Below are 20773 nucleotides of genomic sequence, written 5' to 3'. Positions count from 1 at the left end.
AATATACATACATACTATACATAAATATATACACATTATGGATGTTTTTTCCTCCCAGTGTCTGACTTGTCTTTTCATTTTCTTAATGACATCTTTGAAGGAGAATGTTTTTAATTTTGGTGAAGTCCAAATTATCAGTGTTTGTCTTTTATCATTTATACTGTTTGTGTCTTACCTAAGAATCTTTGCCTAATCCCAAATCACAGAGATTTCTTCCCTCCTCCTTCTCCTGTAATGTCTTCCTCCCCCGCCACCTTCTCTTTGTCTTCTTTAGCTGTTATATTTTAAATCTATGATCCATTTTGAGCTTATTTTTTTGTGTGGTGGGAGATAAGAATCAAGATTATTTTTTTTGTTTTTGAATATGGACACTGTCTTGTTTCAACTCCGTGTGCTGAAAAGACTATCCTTCCCACTGAACTCTTTGGTAAGAATTAGTAACTGTGTATGTGTGAGTCTATTGCTAGGTTCTCTGTTCTGTTGTGTTGTTCTATATATCTTTTCTTACACCATACTCTATTCTTTTGGCTATGTTAGATCCTTTGTGTTGTCAAATAGATTTTATAATCAGCTTGTTAATATCTATGTAAAAGAAGGTTGCGGCTGTTGGGAGGGACAGCTGCCTGTCTCAGTCAGAAGAGAATCTGATTCTTGACCTCGGGGTCATGAGTTCAAGACCCACGTTGGGTGTAAATAAAAAACTTTTAAGTCCCTCTCCCCCAAGGATGGTATTTTGATTGGGAATGCATTGAGTCTATAGATTGGGACTATACAATTGGGAGAGAAATGACATCTTAAAAAACATTGAATCTTTCAATCTATCAATATTGTATATATCTCCATTTATTTAGGTTTTCTTTAATTTCATCAATGATTTGTATTTTTTTTAGTGTATTTTGTATATTTTGTTAAAATTTATGCCTAAGTATTTTGGGTTGTCTGAAGTCATTGTAAATGCTATTTTTGTACAATTTTAATTTCTAGCTCTTCATTACTAGCATATAGAAATGCAATTGGTTTTTGTATTTTGAGCTTATATTCTCTGATTTTGCTAACCTCCCTTATTCTAGTAGCTTTTTAAAGATTCTTATATTCTGTGTACCAATCATTTCATATGCAAATACATTTTTCCCCTTTATGATATGTATACCTTTTTTTTTTTCTTGCCTTGTAACACTGGGACTCCCATAACTTTTAGTTAATTGAAAATATTTTATTTCTCCCCTATCTCTGAAGGTTCCCTTCTCTGGACATAACATTCTGGATTGATAAAGTTTCCCTTTCAGCACTTTGGAGATTTTGTATCTTTGACTTCTGGCCCTATATTGTTTCTCATCAGAAACAATGTACGTTTGTGATATCTTCTTTTTCTTGCTGCTTTCAAGACATTTTCTTTATCTTTGGTTCTCAGCAGTGTGACTACAATGTACCTGGGTAGTTTTATTTGAATTTATTTTATTTGATGTTCAGTGAACTTTTTGGATCTGTGAGCTTTAATCAAATTTTGGAAAACTTTGGTCATTATATCTTTAAATATTTTTATGACTCTTTCTAATTCTCTTCTACTTTTGGGTCTTCTATTATATATATATATCTTAATCTGCTTGGTATGTCCCCCCACAGGATCCTTGGTTTATCTTATCAGGATTTGACTGAAAAGAATAACTCATATAACATGTCCAAGGAAAATTAGGTTCAAATAAATAAGATCGTCTTTAGAGAAATTACAAAAGATGGTCCTGTACATGACTGTGTGTATGTGTGGGTGTGTGTGTATATAAGAGGGGAGATGATGGGGTTTACATATCACCCCATGATGGTACAATGGTTAGGACTATTAGCTCTGCAGACAGACACACTGGTTTCAAATTCTGGTTTTGCAACTGAATTACTGTGTGACCTTGAGCAAGTTACTTAGCCTCTTGAAGCCTCAGTTTCTTCATCTATGAAATGGGAACAATATTAGCATAGGTATAACTCAGAGGGAGATATTGTGGGTTCGTTTCCAGACCACTGCAATAAAGCTAATATTGCAACAAGTATAATATTGCAATGAGTCAAGTAAATTCCTTGGTTTTGCAGTGCATATAAAAATTATGTTTACACTATGCTATAGACTATTTAAGTGTGTAATAGCATTATGTCTAAAAAAATGTGCATACTTTAATTAAAAATACTTTATTGCTGGGGCTGCCTGGGTGGCTCAGTGGGTTAAGCCTCTGCCTTCAGCTCAGGTCCTGATCTCGGGGTTCTGGGATCAAGTCCCACATCAGGCTCTCTGCTAGGCAGGGAGCCTGCCTCCTCCTCTCTCTCTCTCTCTCTCTCTCTCTCTACTTGTGATCTCTCTCTCTGTCAAATAAATAAAATCTTTTAAAAAATACTTTATTGCTAAAAAATGCTAACCATTATCTTTCAGTGAGTCGTAATCAATGATTATAGATTACCATAACACATATAATAATGAAATTTGAAATATTGCAAGAATTACCAAAAAGTGACACAGACACAAAATGAGCAAATCTGTTGGAAAAATGATACTCACATACTTACTTGATGCAGGATTGCCACAAATCTTCAGTTTATAAAAACTGCAGTATATATAAAGTGTGGTATTCATGCACCTAATTTATGGAGCTATAAGAAGGAAAAATGGTATTTTGTTGTTTGAATTAGCATTTTTTAAAATTAGTGAGGCTAAGCATCTTTGAATGTAATTATAAGTCATATTTTTCCCCATGAATTGTCTGCTGATATTGTTGTGCATTTACATATATTCATTGAATTAATATTCACTGGGTTATGAGTATTTTTATTACCTTAGTATGAAGTTAAAATATGAAGATGTATTATTGCAACTATATCTTACTCATTTACTATTTTGTGGATTATATGTGTTATAAATTCTTATTCCTAGTTCAATTTTTACAAACTTTGTTTATTAATTTTTTCTTAAGAAATGTATAATTATTATAAAATAAAATCTGACAATATTTCTCTTTATAGCTGTTGGACTGAGGGACTCCATTCCCAGCTGGCAATTGGCCAGAGGCCACCCTCAGTCCCTTGCCATATGGGCCTCTCCAACATGGCGGCTTAGTTCATCAAAGCATGCGAGCTAAGAAGGTAACAGACTCTGCTAATAAGACAGAAGTCACAATATTATGTAATCTACTCAGCGAAGTAGCATCCTGTCATCTTTGTCATCTTCTGTTGGTTAGAAGCAGACCGTTGGGTCCAGCCCACCCTCAAGAGGAGGGGATTCCAAAAGGGAATGATTACCAGGAGACAGGGGTACTCCTCTTTTTCCTTTGCCTGCACATCCAACCTATCAGCAAATCCTACTGGCTCTGCCTTCCACATATTCAGAAACAACCACTTTCTCCCTACCTTCACTGCAATCACTCTGGTCTGAGCCATTGCTCTCTTTCAGCTGGAGTAATGCAATAGCCTTCTAATAGGTCTCCCTGCTCCTGACTTTGCCTTCATGGACTCTATTTCCAAAACAAAAACTAGAGAGATTCCATTTAAAAGTAGATCATGCCACTTCCCATCTGACTTGAAAAAGCCAAGGTTCTTATAATGGCCATCAACCTTCTATCCCTGGCTACCTCTCTGGCCTTATTTCCTATTATTTTCCCCTGCACTCACAGCACATCAGCCACTCCTTGCTATTTCCGAAACAAGTATTCTCCCATTTTAGGGCTTTGTATTAAATGCTACCTCTGCCTAAAATGTTCCCCCTCCATAACTACATAGCACCTTCCTACCTTATTTAAGGCTTTACCCAAATGTTATCTTTGTAGTGTTGCCTTCCCTCAACATCCTATTTGAAATTGCAAACTCCTATTCCCTATTCCCATTGCTTGCTTTGTTTTTCTGCATAACACATATTCCTACTAATATGCTTCCTGTCTTAATCTGCACTAGAATGTAGCCTCCATGAAAACCAAGATTCTTCTTTTTTTTTTTTAAGATTTATTTATTTTAGAAAGAGAGAGCCCATATGTGCACACAAGTGAGGAAGCAGAGGGAAAGGGAAAGGGAAAGAATGTCAAGCAGACTCCATGCCCAGTGCAGAGCCATGCAGGGCTCAATCCCATGACCCTGAGACTATGACCTGAGCGAAAACCAAGAGTTGGGTGCTCAACTGACTGAGCCACCCAGGCACCCTGAGAACCGAGATTCTTTTCTGGTTTACTGCTATATCTACAGCAACTTGAACATGGTAATGGATTAATACATATGTGTTTAGTAAGTGAATGTATTTACATATTTAATCCATCTGAAATTAATTTTTATGAATGTTGGAGAGAAGAATGTACCTTAATCATTCCCCCCCCAAACAGGGCCAATTATTCCAACATCTTGTATTTAATAATCTATCCCACACACCACCACTTCCCCCTGAACTGAAATAGTCTAAATAGAGTGTAATGTTCCATAGAACATTATCTATTTCTCTACCAGTTTTTTAATATTCTAGCTTTATGGCATCCTTTACTGAGGCTTGGCCACATGAACACTGGACCTGGATAATGAGTCTGTATTCCCAGAAAGAATTTGTAGATTTTTATTCTAGTTCTCTGATATTTCATATGACTCAGTCCCCCTTTGGATTTCTGGATTTTTCTGTTTCATGCTAAATGAATAATGAATCAAAACACTGGTGATGATGGTGATGATAAAGAAGAACCCACGAATCCACCAGCCATGACATCTTTTGGATTAGGGAAGTGATTGATGAACAATGACAAATCAGATAAAATTGACAGTAGTAGGCCATTTTGTACAGCCCAAACTTTCACCAGCTAGCGTATGATCTCCAGCTCCTCTCAAAGTCTTCCTCTGAGACTCCTCACAGTGTCTCACATGTGCCTACAAACAAGCCCTCTCAGCTCCCACCCACTGTCTAAAGCTACAATTGTCAGTAAGGATCTGATACTGTAGAGGTCACATCTTAGATCTGTCAACCCTGGAACTTCCCCCGAAAAACAATTTCCTGTTTAAGAGTAGACTTGAAGGTTTGGAATATTTTCCATGGTAATTGTAGAAATTAAGTGAGCTTAGCTTGGTTCACTCAAATTGTCTCAATCATGTTACATCTTTTAACAGCTAAACCTCTGTACAAATAAGGGAAGAAACTGAGTCATGACTGGCTGCCCCAGCAAGATTACACTTTGCCTCACAGGCAAGGGAACCATTGATCTTTGCTACTAGATGTGCCCAAGTTCCCTGGGGTGATACAGGTAGTAACAGCAGGGAGTGATCAGAGTTTTCCAGAACCTTGTAGAGAACCAAAAAAGAATAAGATGCTACTGTCATACCACTATCTACTCAGACACTGAGTAAGGGAGCCAACACTGTACTACCATTTTGTTCTTATTTTAGACCCTGCCCACTTATAGAAGAATTTGTAGTTTTAAGTGAGCAGACCCCCTTAGAGACCCAACAAATTTTAAAAATAAGAAACTCTGAGAATGAGGTTATCATCACTGGATACAAATTTGGTCCCAACAAAAACAAAGCCAGAAACATTTCCAGCAGTCATTAAGAAGGTCTTCAGAACCATGACTCACATCAATCTGTAGCCAAACAAAAGTCAGAATTCTTCTGAGTCTAAAAGACAGAAATGCCAAAATAAATACACGAACTTAATCATTTGGCAACAAGGCATTCTAATAAGAAAGCAAAATCAAAGGAGAGACCTCAAATGTTGATTACAAAATGCATCACTTTCCCAACAATGACAAAGCTGTGTCATCAGATAACTCAGTCCAGTGAACTTTTAATATTATTGTGTCAACAGCAGAGCCTCTGCGAAAGCTGAATTGAAAATAAACAGATTTTTTTTTTCATTTTCTATGTCAGGACATTTGAATGAAAACTGGTTAGGTTTATTTACATTATTTCAGTGACATCTAGAAACAGCAGCGGAGACTATGAGTGGGAATGACACATCCCTCTTACCAGCTCTGAAAACGCATGTGGAGAGGCTGCATTTAGATGAAGAGAAAAGGGTAAAATTTAAGTTAAATGAATAAGAAAAATGCCTCAATGACCTCACCCATTGGAGCATCCTCTAGCTTTTGCTTTACAGATTGTCACAGCCTGGAGTTTTGAGTGACTCGGGTAAACTCAACCACAGCAAGCCAAGGTGCTTAGGCCTGGATTTTGTAAGCTGTAGAGAGGGACACTGTAAGAAGAGGCTCTTGTGCTGCAAACACCCTCACGTTATTTCTGAAGAGTGCATTGGTGGGCTCACGTTACCTTTCTTTTGAGCACTACAGGGTCAGACCTCCCTATTCTGATGTGCTGCTGATCATGTGAGAAAATATGCTCGGACTGGGGAGTCCAACTTCCAAGTGCCTTGCTCATCCTCCATGTCTGACTTTTGGTTCTTTCTTGCTTTACAGGATCTTTACAGATAGTATGGGGAGATGCCAGAACTGTGCTATCCCGTTGCCACTGAATTCCTAGCCTTCTCTGTGCCTTTGCGAAGACTTCTATTTAACAACTAGAGGAAATGCCCTGTCTTCAGCCATATGCCCAAACTAGGAGGCTTATCTGCCCTGATTCCCCATCTCATCTGGCTGCTATGGTGTCAGTACGAGTCTATGGAATGTCTCCCCGCTAGTCTTGGCTTACTAAAATCTTGGATGGTCATCGTGGAAGGCTCTACTTTTTCCAGGAAGCCGTCTTTGCTTAATCTAATAGAAACCGATCTGCCTCATTTACAATTGTTTCTCCCTCAAGGCTAGAGTAACATCTTCAGAGAACGATGACTCTGAAAAGGTTTTGGTATTCTTCCATTATTCAAAATGCAAACAATACTAAAATATAAAATATGTGTACAAAGGTCTAACCAGTTCTACCCACCCCCTCCATAATTGCCAGACAGGATTTTTTTTTTTTTTTTTGGTGGTGGGAGGGGAGGGACAGAGGGAGGGAGAGAGAGAGAGAGAGAGAGAGAGAGAGAGAATCTTAAGCAGACTCCATGCCCAGCACAGAGCCTGATGTGGGGCTCAGTCTCACGACCCTAGAGATCACAACCTGAGCTGAAATCAAGAGTCAGACCCTTAACCGACTGAGCCACCCAGGTGGCCCAACAGGTGATTTTTAAAACATGTATAAAATTCTTTCAAAAATTATTTTGGTCCCCCTGATTTGGTAGTATTCAAGGTGATGCTAAGTCTTTCTGTCTATTGGATTATTCACCTGCTTCCTTCACTAGAAGAAATGCATTATGAGATTGGGGACTTTGGTTGATTAATCACTATCTCTGAAGCTTAGAATATAGCATCCACATACAATAGGTGTTCAATTTGTTCAACTAATGAATAAAAGGGAAATTTTCTGGCTGTCTTCAAATATCTCAAGACCTTCATGTGGGGGATATGTAGGTGGGGATACCAGTTTAGGTTTTCTCCTGTGCTTCTTAAGACAAGGACCTATGTGTGGTGCCTGGGTGGCTCAGTGGGTTAAGCCTCTGCCTTCAGCTCAGGTCATGATCCCAGTGTTCTGGGATCGAGCCCCGCATTGGGCTCCATGCTCAGTGGAGAGCCTGCTTCCCCCACTCTCTTTCTGTCTGCCTCTCTGCCTACTTGTGATCTCTGCCTGTCAAATAAATAAATAAAATCTTAAAAAAAAAAAAAAGACAAGGACCTATGCATGGGAGCTACTGGGACTGAACATAAGAATTCTGTGACATTTAGAGTTGGTCAGCATTACCGTTTTATGGCCTTGTGAAGTAATAAACTCCCCATCTGTAGAAGTACTCAGATTAGAGGAGCATCTGTAAGGGAATTCCTTTTTCTAGAGAGGAGTTGGAAGAGACGCCTGTGAAACACAGAATGATGATGCCCCCAATGATGTCTACATCCTAATCTCTAGAACCTTTGAGTGTTATCTTACATGGTAGAAGGCATTTTATACATGTGATGGACCTTAACATAGGGAGATTATTCTGGACTATGGGCGGGGGAAAGAAGCTAATTATGTGTCCTTAAAATCAGATATTTCCTGGCTGATGTTGCAGTCAAAGGATAATGTGAAGAACAGAGAGGTGCAATATTGCTGGCTATGAAGAAAGAGGAAGGGGGCCACAAAACAAGGAATATGGTTAGCCTTTAAAAGGTAGAAAAGGCAAGAAGAGAGGCCCCTGCCCCACACACAGCCTCCAAAACGGAACACAGCCCTGTTAGCACTATTTTTGTGACTTGTGTTGAGTTTTTGACTTCTGTTGGAACTCTAATGTACAGAACTGTAAAATAATAAATTTGTGTTTTAATCCATCAAGTTTGTTGGAAAACGAATACAACCACCTGTAAGGTTGTTTTCCAGATCTAAGGTTCTATAATACTGAATTGTTGGGAGGAAGGCCTGGATTAGAGCCAGGAAAACAACTCCAAAGTTGAGGGTTTTTAAGCATGGAGGTTGTTTATTGAGTAGATTGTGAAATCCCTATCTCTCACAAGTTTAAAGATCAGAATGGGTGAATGTGATCGGTCTAGAGCTCAGTCTAAAGTTCCATTACCCAAGAGTTCTGCAGATAAGCTAGATGAAGTCTCACTTCCTGGAGTCTATAAAGGGTCTCAGAAGTGAGAAGGTAGGGTTTCTATAAGAATGGAGCAAACTGCATTCATTCATTCATTCAAATAGACTTTAAGTGCATTTTCCCTTTGGAATGCTTTGGGTTTTAGGTGAAAATGTCCAAAATGAAGCAATTTAAAAATTTCTATTTCCTATTTGGAATGGATATAAAATTTCACATATAACACAGCCATTGATATTATGTTCAAATGAGCTTGCCATTTGATTTTGAGTGTTTGAGCAAGACTGCTTATTTCCATAAAAAGGTCTGTTATAATAGGAATGATTTTGATTATTTCTTAAATTTAAGAAAACTCCCTTTTGCTTCAGGGGAGCACAAGCCTTTGAGCCTGCAAATCAGTTTTCACACAATGAGAACCCTCTCCAGGAACCTGTTCTGACTTGCCAACTAAGGTTCCCTAGAGAGAGGGAGAGAAGAGCTGCAGATTTCACCTAAAACTCCCTCCGGTCTGTGCTTTCATGTGTCACTGGCCTCTGGCTTCAAGGAAGTCAGCACGGGTGCCTTAAGAAGTACTAGACGTTGCTGCTCTTTTTTTTGGGGGGGGGGGCATCGTACTTGTTTTGGAAAGTAAAATGTAAATTGATATGGACTGTGGATAATTCCAGGAGCTATTCAGCCATATGTGATGTGAGGGATTTCTCTGAAACTGATAAGTGGCATTTTGACCACAAAGTCACTGTCTCAAGTCAGCCTCCCTTCCCCATGTGGCACAGTTAGATTCTTGTGTCTGTTTGAAGGGAGGTGGAGAGGGAGTGGGTATAGGGGGCAGCTAGTGTTATAATCGCCTCCTTTGCACCCTCAGAATGTCTCATCTGTCCTCGTGCACCAACCAGTTTAGTGGTATAGAATCTAGTTTTACATCAGCGATGATGAGGCTACTTCACCTAGGAGCTAGCTGCTGCAGCTGGGCTTGAAAATCTGTTAGCCTGGAGACATCATTATGATGGGCTGGATGTGGCCTTCAAATGACAGTTACACTACCTAGAATTCCTAGATCTCGGACATTAACCCCATTTCATCCAGAAGACACTGAAGAGGAAAGAACTGTAGAGTCTTATTATAGGTCATCTTCTGACTGCTAGTCCTATTTTTTGACTCCTAGTCCAGTACACTTCATGGTTCAGAGCACTGTGACCCAAACTGGTTTCCAATACAGCTGAGGCTAAACATTTTCATAAAGAGATCTAGCATCTTGGTTAAGAGAACAGCCTCTGGAGTCCAGGATAACTGGGTGTGAATCCTGCCACTTACTGGCAATGTGACCTTGGGTAAATTGCTAACCACGAATTTACCCAGCAAGTCAGAATTTGGCCTAATCCCTGCTGAGGAGATTCCAACAAGGGCTTGGGTAATTTTTATTCAACTAGCACATCCGATGGGAGCAGGGAAGGGTGGGTGGACATGGTTCAGAGGAGTCAGAAATTGACTTGAGACCCAGAAAATCAAGACGCGTGACATTTCTTGTTCACCAGAGTTCGCCGGCCACCATTCTTACCGACTACACCAGAAAACCTTAAGAATTCTCATACTCCGCCATCCCCAAGGTTATTGGCCCCGTCTGAGTCTGACCATCAAACATTCCCCCTTCTTGAGTCGGCTTAAGTTTTCAGGACTTGCGCCGTCCTATTGTCTCCTGCCAGCTTTCCAGTCCGAAGGCTGGGATCTCCCACGTTGCTAGGGCCACAGGAGCCCACGGTGGCCGGACTACCGTGACTCTGCGGGCTGCAGAGACGGAAGGCACGGGGACCGCGCCGTCCCCGAACTTCACACCAGGCGACGCTCTGGAGAAGTCCTACGCTAAGGTCGGGTCCGCCCGTGGCCGGGTTAAAAAGGAGGGGTCCAAGGGACAGAAACCTGACGCTTCCGTCCCCTCCCCACGGTGGGCAAGCCTCTATCCTGGGACGGACTGTGTGCACACACAGCGCACTGCCCATGTTTGGGAGCAAGGCGCCACGACGCCAATAACAGTCGGGGACCGCAAAGCGGGCGACGGCGGCCGAGGAGGCCCAAGTCCCAGGCTTTGGCAGATCGGGGTCCGCACTGACGGCTGTGCGCGTGCGCGCCTCCGTGTAGTCAAGGATCAAAATCTGCGGAGCTGCCGGTGCGTCGGCGGCGTGCGTGGGCGCGGTCCCGAGCACGGCTGGGGCGGGGAATGGGGGAAAGGGGGCGCGCGCTGGGCGCGGTCCCGGAGTCTGCGGGCGGTTTGAAGCCAGGCTGCGGGGGCCGGGTATCCCGCGACGGCCCTCGGCGAGCGGCTCGCCAGCTCTGTATCCGAGCTAGCGCACCGGGGCCAACTGCGAGCGCTCCGCAGACGAACGCGGACGCGCGAGGTAGTGGCTGGGCGCTCTGCGGACCGAGCGGAGTTGGCCGGACCGCTTCAAGCCCTGTGACTGGCTAGCGATTTGACCATCGGGCACGCGCTTCAGCTGTAAGCGGGACCTGGTGACAGCACTCCCTTCAAGGCGGGCGTGGCGAGGGCTGGATGAAGAGCGAGAAGCCAAGGGGATGTCTTTCTACATCACCTGCAACTGGGAAAAGCAACCCCTGCATTCTTGTGGCAGCTCGAGTTGTTGGCGCTTTACCTCCCTCTTTGGAGGGTCAGCTTCTGGGAGGCTGTGTTGGGGACAGCTTTCCCAGATTTGGGAAATTTACTAGTCACTTACCGGATTTGCTCTGTTCTTTTAACCTACACATTTCAAAAACGTTTCTTCTTAAGGCTGTATATTCCTTATAATGTATTATTTTCACTAATTACTGTGCTAGTGGAAAGGAAGGTAATCAAAGGTGTATATATATGAGAAAACTCTTCAGGGAAGTGTTAAATTGTCGGGCAGAAGGCAACTCACCAGACAGCCAGCATCGTTGCATGAAGAACCGTGGGAGCAGACATTAGAATCTTTTAGGGATCATGGTTGGATTTTCAGGCATTTCCTGTTAAATCATGGTAAAGAATATATATTTGTGAATAGAGGGGCCCATTTTATATCTTAGAAACAAGCCTGATGGAATACCTGGATATTATGTTTTAGGAAGTATTAGCCCATTGTGGTAGGCTGAAAATGCACCCACCCCTAAGATTTCCACATCCTAATGCCTGCAACCTGTGAATGTTACCTCATTTGGAAAAGAGTTTGCAGCTGTAATTAAATAAGGATCTCCAGATGGAGAGGTTATCTTGGATTAGCTGAATCGGCCCTAAATGCTATTACAGGTATCCTTAGAGAGAGGCAAAGAGAGATTACACAGGAAAAAGAGAAGATGGTCATGGGAAGATGAAGGGGGAGAATTAGAGTTTTATGGCCACAAGCCAAGGGATGTTGGCAGCCATCAGAAGCTGGATGAGATGAAGACTGGATTCTTCCTTTGAGCCTCCAGAGAGAGCAAGGTGTTTTGTAGATACCTTGATTTTTTTTTCTCTTTTTAAGATTTATGCATTTATTTCAGAGAGTGAGAGCGTACTAGTGGGGCAGGGGGAGGGGGAAGAGGGAGGGAGAGAATCTTAAGCAGAATCCCTACTGAACAAAAAGCGCCCTCTGAATGCAGCACGCATGGTGAGGTGGGGCTAGATCCCAGGACCCTGGGATCATGACCTGAGCCAAAATCAAGATTCAGCTGCTTAACCAACTGAGCGACCCAGGTGCCCCATGAACAGCACCTTGATTTTTGGCTCACTAGAACTAATTTTGGATTTCTGGCTTCGAGAGCTGTGGTAGAATACATTTCTGGCAATTTAAGTCAGCAAGTTCATGATAATTTGTTACTGTAGCCACAGGAAACTAATGCTCATTATTAATTCATAGAACTACTAGATATCCAAGTCCACAGAACATGGAATTCATTGATACTAGCTTTGTCCTATTTTCCTTCCACAGAATATCTTGACTGTGGTTGATGATATTGAGAATGACTTGGTGACCTTGAGTAGCATGGCTTCAGCCCACTTCTCCAGGTGTTTTCACTTGGTGTTGGTTGGCAGGGATAGCAATATAAACCATAATGTCCCTGTCAAGGCCACGAGGTCAACATTAGCCTGTCAATGTCCATGTTGGCTTCAGAATATTAAAGTTAATTGCTCACCCTGCCTCTCCACGCACTGTGAGAATTGGATAAGCCTCACAGTTGGTGTGTGGTAATAAGGTGAGCCAAGTGAAAAGAAACAAAAAGGAAAAAAAAAAAACCCTTGGCTGTTTATATTTAGCATTGTGAGCAAAGTTCTGTTGTACTGGGTTTATAAATCATAACCTATGAACAAACCCATGAAGTCAAGATTGATTCAGAAGCCCAGGCTCTAGTTCTAGCTCTTCTTTAGGCCATTTACTTAACCTTTCCAGAGAGATGAAAGGGCATGATACACAATAACAATACATATTATTTAAAAGCACATGTATCAGAAACTGGACTAAGTGCTCTCTCTCTCTCTATGTATAATCTTATTTCATCTTTGTGACAACCCATAGCAATAGCTTATCTTCATTATACAGATGAAGAAATTGAGTTTCAGACAAAATTAAGAAAACTTTCCCAAAGTTGCAGAATCAGTGGCTGAGCTGGGATTCAGACACAAAGATGTGTTTTTTCCCAAGTACATACTGTTAATCACCATTGAGTAGTTCATACATGTAGAGACAGTGGAAAGGTGCATCATTATGCATTGTAAATTAGTCTTTATTGATGTAATTATGACTTTAATTTCATAGCATCAAATACACAAACTCTAGAATCTGTTTCTCCTAGACTCAGTGTTGGATGTCCTTACTCTGAGTAGCCCCAGTAAACCAGTGAGGATTTCTGGGGGTCAAGACTTTGATAATGTATTTATTTTGGGAAACCAAGCTCAAATCCCACTCTATCAGTGAAGATTTCTCTCCTTACTACTTATCGTGGTGAACTCTCATGACCTGGAGATTGCTATAACTGCAGCCCACAGATCTGGAAACCAAGGAAGCCTCATTCCCTGTGATTATCCTAAATATGCTATAATTTCTTATTTAATTTGTCATTTAATGCAAGTTACACAGAATGCATTTTAAATTTTCTGAGCATTTGAATTTATTTTAAGCCACAAATCTTAACAGAGCTCTGAATGTGGATTATTTTTCCCCCAAAGTATTATAGATCCAACTGCTAAAACCACTGGGTAACACTTCCAAAAGCCTGAGTGAGGGGCAGGGATATTGTGACCATGAGGGAGTGAGGAAGAGCCAATATAACAATGTGGTCTGAAAATCACTCCTGTGGCCAGTGGGAGCTCAGTTCCTCTGGGACTGTTCCAGATGTTTTCTAGAACTACTTGTTTTGAAGGGTGGGAACCTGCTTTCTGCCACTGGTAAAGGTTTTCCCTTAGCAGGGGTGTGGAGAAGAGGCATGGGGAGCAGAGGGAACAGCAACCATTCTCCCATATTTCTGGGCAGAGCTCAAACAGGCCAGTGGCCTTACACTGCTTTAGCTTCTGAGAAGTTTCTGAGGCAGGACACCTACAGACAAAGGTATGCCCATTCCTGTATTTAACAAGTGTTGGATACCTGCAAATTTTCAGGCACACTGCCTGGCACTGGAGATAGAATGTTGAATTAGACTTGGTTCTTGTCCTTGTGGGAATTAGTCTAGTGAGGTATCACATGCCAGAGTTTATAGGCAAGGAAGTGACTTGAGTATAGGGACCCAAATGTTGTTCAACGTTCAATCTAATTGGAAAAGAGAGGGTGAGGGGCAAGAAAAACTAAGTAACGAGGGGTCAGGTTATAGAACACTCTTGTTAAGGAGCTTGGGTTCCATTTTGAGGGCAGTTATGTTCTTAAGCGGAGAGTGACATCATCATACTTGTATTTTGGAAAGAAATAAGCACATGGGGTAGGACATAACTAAGGAGGAGGATCTTGTGACAGTGCAGGTGAGAAACGAGTGGGTTATGGTAGACTTTTGGCAATGGTGGTGGATGGAGAAGGTATTTAAGAGGAAATTGACAGTTGAATGTGGAGAGTGAGTAAGCTGAAGGGTTTTAGTTTGTTTTCTGGCAGCACAATAGATTGTTAAATTATTTCTCAACTTACAGGAAATGTAAGGTGGTTTAGGTTTGGGGTGATTTGAATTTGGGCCTCTCTCATGGTTATGATTATCACCTGGATGTTAGAATGGATGGACTCTCACACTGAGAGGGGTTCAAACAAGAAAAGAAGGGAACCAGACAGAGTTCTGCTGCCCACTGATGTTTTGGAGGTGGACAGAGGAAGAAGATGCCCCCAGGAAGTGACATGGGGATCTAAGAAGAGTCTGTTGGAGCAGTTGACAAGCAGGACATTGACAAGCAGTGATCTTTGTGAGTGGTTTCTGGGGAGTGGTAGTACCCAGATTTCATCAAGCTGAATGGTTAATGAGAGTTGATGAAGCAGAGTCCACTGGTGTAGATGGTACTTCCAGGAGGTTTGTCTTTGTATCAGTTCCTTAGAGCTGCCATATCCAGAAGTTTGTGTCAGCTTCTTAGAGCCCAACAAACCAGGTGGCTTAAAACAACAGAAGTGTATTTTCACAATTCTGGAGGATACAAGTCTGAGATCAAGGTATCCGTAGAGCCATGCTTCCTCTGAGGTTTTGAGGAGAATCCTCTCTTGCCTTTTCCTAGTTTTTGGTGGTGGCTATCAATTCTTGATGTTCCCTTGATGATAGACCCATCACTCCATTCTCTTTGTCTATCATCATGTGGCACTCCTCTTGGTCTGTTTCTGTTTATACACGGCACTTTCTTCTTATAAGGACCCCGATCCTATTGGATCAGGATCCACCTAATGACATCTTCTCAACTCGGCTACATCTACGAAGACCCTATTTCCAAATAAGGGCACATTCTCAGATACCAGGGATTAGGACATCAACATATCTTTTTGGGGGGCACGTCTAGTCCATAGTAGTCTTTCAAGGGGAGGCTGGGAAGAGCATCCTTAAAGTGAAAGCATAGACTAGGGAATACCAGAAAATGAACTGAAGACAAATTTCTCTGCAGAACAATGGTCAGTCTTTTTAAAATTTATTTATTTATTTTTTTAAATTTTGAGAGAGGATGAGCGAGAAGAGTGGGGGACAGAGGGAGAGGGAGAGAGAGTTTCCCAAGCAGTCTCCACACCCAGCGCATAGTCCAATGCGGGGTTTGATCTCACAACCCTGAGATCATGACCTGAGTCTAAATCAATAGTCAGATGCTTTACCAACTGAGCCGCCCAGGTGCTCCAACAATGGCCAGTCTTGACCCGAAAGGTGTAATTTCATTTCAGTTTGCCATCTAACCCTTCTTTCTGTCTCATCTCAGGCCTCCCAACCCAGACAACCACCACTGTCCTTCAGTGGTTTCCCCTCCTCTTGGTCAGATCTTTAAGGTTCACTTCTAAAGATCTGAGGGGCAACTTTGTGTTTTAAGACTGACAGGTTTGTCCAGAACAAGTCCATTGCTGGGTTTCCCTGGAATGTGAGAATACTGTGTTCCTACCTTTTCCTGGTCAAACACATAGACACTATGCCTTGAGAATCCTAAGTTTTAAATAAGTATGAGAGAACTATAAGAAATCTATCATTTTTGCTATTTCCCATGCATATTTTCAAATTGGAAATTGCCTGGCATCTTGCTATAACTTGCAAGTGCATACTTCCATACAAGGAGGTCACTGCAAAAGTGAAGGGATAGCACATTAGTTTCTGGCCCACCATGTCTGACTCCCTCATGGCATCTTCTTCTGGTTCTCCCATCCTCCCCAGTGTTCTTCACTTTCAGCCTGCTCATGGCCTGCAAACAAGGCACATCTGTACATAATTTATTAGAATGCCAGCAGCTGTGATGGTAATCAGGATGTCAAAGATGAATAAGCCAAGTTTTATCTTAGGGAAGGCAATGTGATAAGCCTTAAGGATATCCCAGTTACTCACTAGGTTATCTTGGAGAAGAGGAGATGATGAGTATGCCTGGAGTCTGGGGCTGGAGAAGGAAGCTCATTCTTTGGGTCAGGTATCCTCTTAAAATACACCTGATTCAGGAAATGAGCACCGTGGTTGGTACTAAACTCCTTGGCTGCTAAAGCATCAAGAGGAACATGGTCATGAGCAAGACCCTTTGGAAATTGTTATGGATTGAAATACGTCTCCTTGAAAAATTCATATATTGAAGTCCTAATCCCTAGTGCCTCAGAATGTGACTTTTTGGAAACAGGGCCTTTAAAGAGGAAATTAAGTTAAAATGAGGCCTTTAGAGTGGGCCTTAATCTGATATGACTGGTATCTTTATAAGAAGACATTAGAATCCACAGAGAGCCTCCAGGAATGTGTGTCTACAGAGGAAAGATCACATCAGAACACAGCAAGAAGATGGTCATCTGCAAGGCAAGGAGAGGGGTCTCGGAAGAAGCCTAACCTGCCAGCACCTTGATCTTCTAGTCTCCAGAACTGTGAGAAAATAGATTTATATCTATGTCATGTAGTCATGTAGTCTGTGGCATTTTGTTAGGGCATTCTACCAAACTAATAGGAGGATGGGCACAATTAAGTCTCCTGGTGGACAGTCTAGAAGTGGGCCCTGCTCCATAGTTTCCCTAAACTGTGACCCATCACATGGTCATAGCACCCTATCGAGAGTTGATAAGGGGCTCCAAGCTGGGTGTGATAGGGAGAAGCAAAGCAGGTTGAGAAGATGTACCTCTTCTTCCCCAGTGTGTTCAAGGAGCTGCTTTCTGCCATCTGGGCTTATGTTACATTTCATCCAGTTAACATCTTTGCTACAAGTGATATTCCATTTTAAAAATACAGGGTTAGGGGAGGGTGGCTAACTCTGTTCCAAGTGCTGATTTCCAAGTACTACCAACTCGTGAGATGTTCTCTTTTCAGATTCATCCAGGGAAGCGAACCTTCTACATTCGAGATGATAATAGTGAATCAGAAGCTGTTTCATGACACATGAAGCACAGACATCACTTTCCCAGCTCATATATTCTTATTTATTTATTTGACCGAAAGAGAGAGAACAAAAGCAGGCAGAACAGCAGGCAGAGGGAGAGGGAGAAGCAGAGTCCTTGCTGAGCAGGGAGTCCAATATGGGGCTCAATCCCAGGATTCTGAAATTGTGACCTGAGCTGAAGCCAGATGCTTAATTGACTGAGCCACCCAGGCACCCCCGCCAACTGATATTCCAATAATTTAAATATGGTGGTAAGAAGAAATTAAAAGTGTATATGCACATGTGTGGAATTTACCTGGGAATGGTGAGAAACAGGAAGAGAAGGATGAAAAATAAATCATCATTTTTTTTTTTTTTAGAAGGACCGCAAAAATTCTCTTGTCTACATGTGACAGATAGTCTTACAGAGTAATCCATCTTTGGATGTCTCTCTCTCATGAGCAGTTTTTCTTCATCTCCTGTCTGCATTTCCACAGTCCTCACTCGCTCATATAGTTCATGTTTGTCTCCTCCCCCACCAGCCATCTTCTCTATTTTGAATATATTTCCTTGGAAAACTATACAATAATATTTACTTTGTATAAGTTTTAAAATTTTACATAAAGGATATTGTACTATAAATCTCATTCTGCCAACTTTCATAAAATGCTGGGTCTTCAGGATCTAGTCATGTTATTTTATATGACATCCTTCTTTTTTTATTTTTATTTTTAGTTTTTTATATGACATCCTTCTGATTGGTGCACTCCATACCATAGCTCATCTTTTCCTCTACTCATACTTACTTAGGTTATTCCCAACTCTTCCTGCTTTTATGAACTTATACACAGCTTCTATGAACCTGCCATGTAGTGGTGGTTTTTTTGTTTTGTTTTGTTTTGTTTTGTTTTTTTGTATATATGTCCTAGAGTAGATGCCAGAGGTTTCAGGCTTACGTATTTCATTTCACTAAGTCATCCTGGATTGTTCTCAGGAATGGTTGTACCAGTGTAATTTCTAATGTGGTAAATACTAGCAATAGATATAAGCTACATAAACAAAAGTTCCTTAGGTTCTTTGATCATTTTAAGAATCTGAAGAATCCTGAGACCCTACATTTTGAGAGTCAGTGACTTAGTCTACAACAGTATTGGTGAAAATCATCAATTATCAAATCTACGTTAAATTCATGTATCCGGTGAGGTACTGCCTTATCTTTTAAGTGTTCACCTATTAGGAAGGCATGTTCCCTCCTTTTTTTTCACCATTTGGAGGAAAAGCGAATTAACTCCCGAGCATAGAAGGTCTCTTTTATCCTTCTAGGCTGAATTGGAAGGAGGGAGGTACCTCAGAGAGCAAGGAAAGCAGGCTGGGAGAGTGTGGAGAGTGTGAGGGCGGTGTTGAGCCCTCCACTCTCAGAACTTCCAGTGGCAAGCTGGGAAGGTTTCTGCTGATTCCGGGCCAGGACCAGGGGCACCGTCCGGATTAGGGCTGTTGGTGCTGGGTGAAGACATTCAGGATATTAACCGAACGGGTCAGTTTTCCAGTCAAAATTGTTGTCCCCAGCCCGACTGGTGAGTAACTAGGAAACTCTCCGTTTCAGTGTGTGGTCCCTTTAAGAGCAGCTGCAACTGTTCCAGTAACTGAACTTGGTCCATTCTGGGAATCCCAGGCTCACCCAGGGAGCCAGTCCTTCCCTTTCATTCCAGGGCCTGGCCCTTGAAATTTTGCGGAACAGATGTCAAGAGGCTGGAATCAGTGCCCTGTACCCTAAATGGTCAGAAAAATAATAAACCGAGACGACAGATTCATATTCACTTACCCACTGCTTAAAAACATTCTAGTAGTTTGGACTGTCACTGTTTGGCGGTTGCCAGCGCAGTCATCTTGTGATGTGTGTCTGTGCATGTATATAAAATTCAACAAACATGCATATGTTCACCATACAGAATAAACCCGCATATATATATATATATATACACACACACACACACACACACATATATATATTTATAAACTATATATATATGTATATAGTTATTTTTTGGTTTTATGCTTTTAAATGTTTGTTTTTAAATTTTTATTTAATTTAAATTGAATTGATTCATTTTTAAAGAAATCATTGGAGATAAGGCAAAGCAAAAATCGCCTTTAATGTTACCTCCATGCTCAATTCCTCTGTCTCCCTCCCTTGGCCCTTGCTCTAGGCACTTACTATTCTGAGTGTGTTGTGAATGATTTCAGTCATTTAAAAATACATTTACATACCTACATTTACAAATACAATTACATTTACAAATACAGATCCATAAGCAAGACAGAATATTGTACTTACGTTTCTGAAAAGTTTACATAAATGATTTAGTAGAGTACATATGTCTATCATTTTCACATCACTCTTAGATTTCTCAGCTCTATCTACCATATCAATCATCTATCATCTGTTGATAGTCACTCTTTTAAACATATCCACAATATTTCATCACATGATTAAGACTTTTTTTTTTAAGATTTTGTTTATTTATTTGACAGAGAGCGAGCGAGCGGGAGAGACAGAAGCACACGCAGGGGGAATGGCCAGCCACAGAAGCAGGCTCCCTGCTGAACAAGGAGCCTGTTGTGGGGCTCTATGCCAGGACCCTGGGATCACGACCTGAGTCAAAGGCAGCCACTTAACTGTCTGGGCCACCTAGGCGCCCAAGATGGGTTTTATTTACCTGTTCCTCTATTGACAAGTTTTTCCTTTTATTTTCACTGTTGCAAACAGAGCTGAAATGCATATGCTTGTTCACACCTCCTTGGACACACGTATGAGATTTTTTAAAGCCATAATTAGGAGTGGAAATACAGTAGTCCTCTCTTAACCACAGTTTTGCTCTCCAAGGTTTCAGTCGTTCCGGGGGTCACCCGCAGCCCAGAAGCAAATGATCCTCCTTCCGGTGTCTGGTCAGCAGGTCAATAGTAGCCTAACACTAGGTCACAGTGCCCATGTCATTGACCTTGCTTTGTCTCCTCACACAAACATTTTATCACCTCCCATCATCCCAAGAAGAAGGTGAGCTACAATACTACCAGATATTTTGAGAGAGAGTGAGAGACCATATTCACATAACTTTCGTTATGGTATATTGTTGTAACTGGCCTATTTTATTATTATTGCTGTTATTCTCTTACCATCCTAATTTATAACTCGACCTTCATCATAATTGTGTATGAATAGGAAATAACATAGCGTTTATAAGTTTCATTAC

The 20773-nt window shown here is 41.5% G+C and overlaps 1 protein-coding gene across 4 annotated transcripts in view; it reads left to right on the top strand.

Moving 5' to 3' along the window:
* RNF6 (ring finger protein 6) overlaps positions 1-20773 on the top strand; it is a 91416-nt gene that overhangs the window by 23229 nt on the left and 47414 nt on the right. The window contains exons 6-7 of one of the 4 annotated variants that reach the window (XR_004380363.1): positions 3004-3123; positions 6414-6883. The exons of 1 other annotated variant lie outside the window; for it this stretch is intronic. Coding sequence is in view for 1 of the 3 variants with exons in the window: in XM_032838287.1 (XP_032694178.1) it covers positions 3004-3015 (12 nt within the window). In the remaining 2 variants the exon portion in view is untranslated. Of the gene's footprint in view, positions 1-3003; positions 3710-5912; positions 6233-6413; positions 6884-20773 lie in introns of those variants that run through there. 2 more of the 4 variants (XR_004380362.1, XM_032838287.1) reach the window with 2 other exon arrangements.

This window comes from Lontra canadensis, unplaced genomic scaffold, assembly GCF_010015895.1.
Source record: "Lontra canadensis isolate GAN:19392208 unplaced genomic scaffold, GSC_riverotter_1.0 scaffold103, whole genome shotgun sequence".
NCBI lineage: Eukaryota > Metazoa > Chordata > Mammalia > Carnivora > Mustelidae > Lontra > Lontra canadensis.
Note: the sequence above shows the minus strand (reverse complement) of the source record. Positions and strands in the feature narration are given on the sequence as shown.